The 3,730-nt window shown below is 47.8% G+C and overlaps 1 protein-coding gene across 1 annotated transcript; it reads left to right on the forward strand.

The window, feature by feature from the left end:
- Positions 1-1,081: 1,081 nt before the first annotated feature.
- On the forward strand, positions 1,082-2,798 carry HOXD11 (homeobox D11). The gene is made up of 2 exons (XM_005415877.2): positions 1,082-1,930; positions 2,504-2,798. The coding sequence occupies exons 1-2, from the start codon at positions 1,324-1,326 to the stop codon at positions 2,737-2,739; spliced, it is 843 nt and encodes a 280-aa protein (XP_005415934.1). The 5' UTR covers positions 1,082-1,323; the 3' UTR covers positions 2,740-2,798.
- The last annotated feature ends 932 nt before the right edge of the window (positions 2,799-3,730 follow it).

A 3,730-nucleotide genomic window follows, 5' to 3' on the forward strand; every position in this document is an offset into this window, starting at 1 on the left:
CTTTGCGGAGGTGACACGGAGGTGACACGGGCCCTGCCGCCTACCGGAGCCTCCGCCCGGGCATTGCTGGGGTGTCCGGAGGCGGCCGTGCTCGGCCTGGGGAGCTCGCCCAGATATCGGGGTTATTTGGGGAGCGCCATGCGATGGAGCTGACCTGGCTATGCGGTACAGTGGCGGAAAAAACCCATTCCCATGGAGAGCTGGCAAATGTTTCTGGAATGAGGAACTGGTCGAGTATAGGGCGATTGCTGGCGCGTATTCGCTATTCTCCTCTGTTTTCAACCTTTGCGGCCCTGTTTGTGCTTGTCTGTATAAAATAATATTTTAAGGAAAAAAGAAAAATTGGCAAAAATGAGCCCTCGAAGACAGGGCGGGAGCGGGGCTGGCGGCTGCTGTGCGTGCCGCCAGCTCCCAAGTCTTGCTTTTCCCTTCCAATGAAAATGAACATTTTGGTGGGAGTTGGAGGCAGGAGAACAGAGGTCACTTTGTCTGCTGCTCTGCTTCCCAAGGAAACCGTGCTTGGTGGACTTCTTTTCCTGCCATAGCCCTCTGCTTTACATAGAGCCCGAAAGTATCTCCCTTTCGTAAATGCGGCTGCTGAGAGATGTTCTGTTTGCGTATTTCTCATTTCAGTTTGGCGCCCTGACACAAGTGCGCAGTGTTTGGGCTTATAAGCGAGGGAAAACGAGGTGTTCGAAACTCAGGCTTTGAATTTCGTGACCGGTTTTGATGCCAACTGTGGATTGCAGGAGCCGGGCGGGCAGATCCGGTCGTACACTCGAATGTGTGAATGGGACTTGGCTTTCCTGAGTGAACCACCACCCACCCGCTCATCATCTGCTTGAGCGGCGGCCGGAGAGTATCGCTCCCTCTAAGGAGGCAGCGATCACGTTTCCGAGCCGGGGGGGCCGGTCCGTGAGCCCCCAAGGCTCGCTCCCGGGCTCGGGCGGTGGGCAGGCGCCTGCCCGGGCGGCGCGGCCCCAGGTGATCCGCACCACCTACGTGTGTCTCGCATCGCCTGCTGAAAGGATGAGACTTAAAACCGGCTATATTTGTACAAACGGCGCGCTCGCCTCCCCGTGCTGGGAGGGCTCTTTGGAGAGATCTTAGGAGCCTTTCCGAGGGGCTGATATAGATATAAGGACATTTCTACATCGCGTCACGTGACATAATTACCACTAGAATCAATCAAGATGAATTGCACGTCAGCACACGGTGGGGATTTTTTCTTAGTTGATCCTGTCCAAACCCTCTTGTGCAATAGATGGATCTTGTTCAATGCATTGAAGCCTCCTGGTTGCTTGCAATCGCAAAAAGGAAGACATGACTGAGTTTGACGATTGCAGTCACGGCACATCCAATATGTATCTGCCAGGGTGCGCTTATTACGTCTCACCCTCAGATTTCTCGACGAAACCCTCTTTTTTGTCTCAATCGTCATCCTGTCAAATGACTTTTCCTTATTCTTCTAATTTACCTCATGTTCAACCTGTGCGCGAAGTGGCATTCAGGGAATACGGATTAGAGCGCAGCAAATGGCAGTATAGGGGCAGTTATGCTCCTTATTACTCAGCTGAAGAGGTGATGCACAGAGACTTTCTGCAGCCTGCGAACAGGAGGACGGAAATGTTGTTCAAAACGGACCCTGTCTGCGGCCACCACGGACCGTCTCCCGCCGCCTCCAACTTCTACAGCTCAGTGGGGAGGAACGGCATCCTGCCGCAAGGCTTCGACCAGTTTTACGAGACAGCCCCCGGACCCCCGTACCAGCAGCACTCCGAGAGCGAGGGGGACGCCGAGAAGGGCGACTTGAAAGCCCAGAACAGCACTTGCAGTAAAACACCTTCCAGCCAGGAGAAGAAAGTGACACCAGCAAACAGCGCCGATTCCCCTTCTGGTGAGGCTGTTGCAGAGAAGAGCAACAGTTCAGGTAGGTATCAGTAGTAAATTGGGGGCAAGAGTACAAGGCCAACACTTTGTCAAGCCGCATTTTATGTGCAATTTTATAAGCATCCAAAGGATTTTATATATCCTATAAGATTTCCTTTACCGTTGTAAAGCGTGTTTACGATAGGAAACCAATTTAGGTGGGCTTAAGGTATTCTTGGAAGAGGATATTAATTGTTATTAAATTGTTGATTCATCGGGGGGAGACGGAGAGATTTCACAGGTAGTGCTCAGAGCTGCCTTCGGTTTAGAGCTTAAGATCTTCGTTTGTTTGGGGCGGGGGGTGTGTGTGAGAGGAGTTTGAGAAACTTGGAATTTTTCCAGCCCATTTAAATATCTCTCTGTATTGCTCGAAGAGCTCTCTTTTAAGGAGAAGTTGGGAAATATTAGCTTTTCTTGCTAAGTCACCCGGAGATTATAAGAGTCCGGAATATTTTTTGAAGTGCTAGAGGGCTGCTTTGCAAGAAATGGGATATTATCAAAGTCTCTGATCAAACCCTAGCTGAGCATGTTCGTAGCAACAGCGTGAATCAGTTTCTTCTCTCTTGAATTTCAGCAATTCCCCAGCGATCGAGGAAAAAGAGGTGCCCCTATACCAAATATCAGATAAGAGAACTGGAACGGGAATTTTTCTTCAACGTGTACATAAACAAAGAGAAGAGACTGCAGCTGTCCAGAATGCTCAACCTCACTGACCGGCAAGTTAAAATCTGGTTCCAGAACCGAAGGATGAAAGAAAAGAAACTGAACAGAGATCGACTCCAATATTTCACAGGGAATCCCTTGTTTTGAAAAACAAAAAATTTAAAAAAAAAGGAAAAAAAAAGGAAAAAGAAAAAATAAAGAAAAAATAATATTAAAAAGCAAGAGAACAGAAAGAAAGAAGAAAAACAAAGAAAACGTCGGTCTCTCTGACCTACCATCTGAATGCAAAAGTTCATTTGTTTACTTGACACATCCACCCTGCGGAACTCAAAGTTTCATTTTCATGTGCAACTCCCCACACTGAATGGCCACAGGAGATTTCGGGGCTTGGCGGAGCAGATTCCTGATAAGGGGAAACTAGGGTAAATCCAACTGTCCACTCTCGAGTGTTTTTCGCCAAAGGTGCTTTTTTTCCTCTCCCACAGTGCCAGCAATGGACCTGCAGTGTGTCTGGTAGTTGTTGCTTACAATTCATTGAGTTCGGGGGGGGGCTCTGTTGTTGCTTTTGAGCTAGGATAACACTTTCCTCCCTTTAAGTGAATGCGGTTTATTTAAGAGATGGTAAATGTACGCTCGCTATATATAAAATATATATATATATGTTTCTATTGTCATCCAAAAGCATGGGCCACTGTCTTTTTCATGTGAATAAATGGTTTCTAGTAAAGTTAAGGTTATAACTTCCGTGCACTGTATGGATTTCCATCTCTGAAGGATCCTAGCGTTTTCCGGGCTAGAGCCAAGTTCAGTTAAATAATAATCTGAGGAAGCCTAGCCGGTTTTTTTAAAAAGCATTTTAATTAAGGAATAGTTCAGATGCCTAACTCTCCTTTGTAGGTATGCGTACCTTCCCGTTCGCTGTGAGACAGACCCAACATGGCTGTCTGCAGACCATCACTTCTGATGGTGCTACCATTACTATAAACAACGAAAAAGGCTTTTCGTTTGACTGGTCAGGCTCCGAATAAGCCCAGAATCCCCAAAGCCAATGACTGTTTACTTGTTAGTGAAGAGCAAGGCAGAAAGACTGAGGGCTCCGAGCGAGTCAGACAAGAGGGAGCTATAAACAATTGGCACT

Source organism: Geospiza fortis, unplaced genomic scaffold (genome assembly GCF_000277835.1).
Source record: "Geospiza fortis unplaced genomic scaffold, GeoFor_1.0 scaffold112, whole genome shotgun sequence".
In the NCBI taxonomy this organism is placed as follows: Eukaryota; Metazoa; Chordata; class Aves; order Passeriformes; family Thraupidae; genus Geospiza; species Geospiza fortis.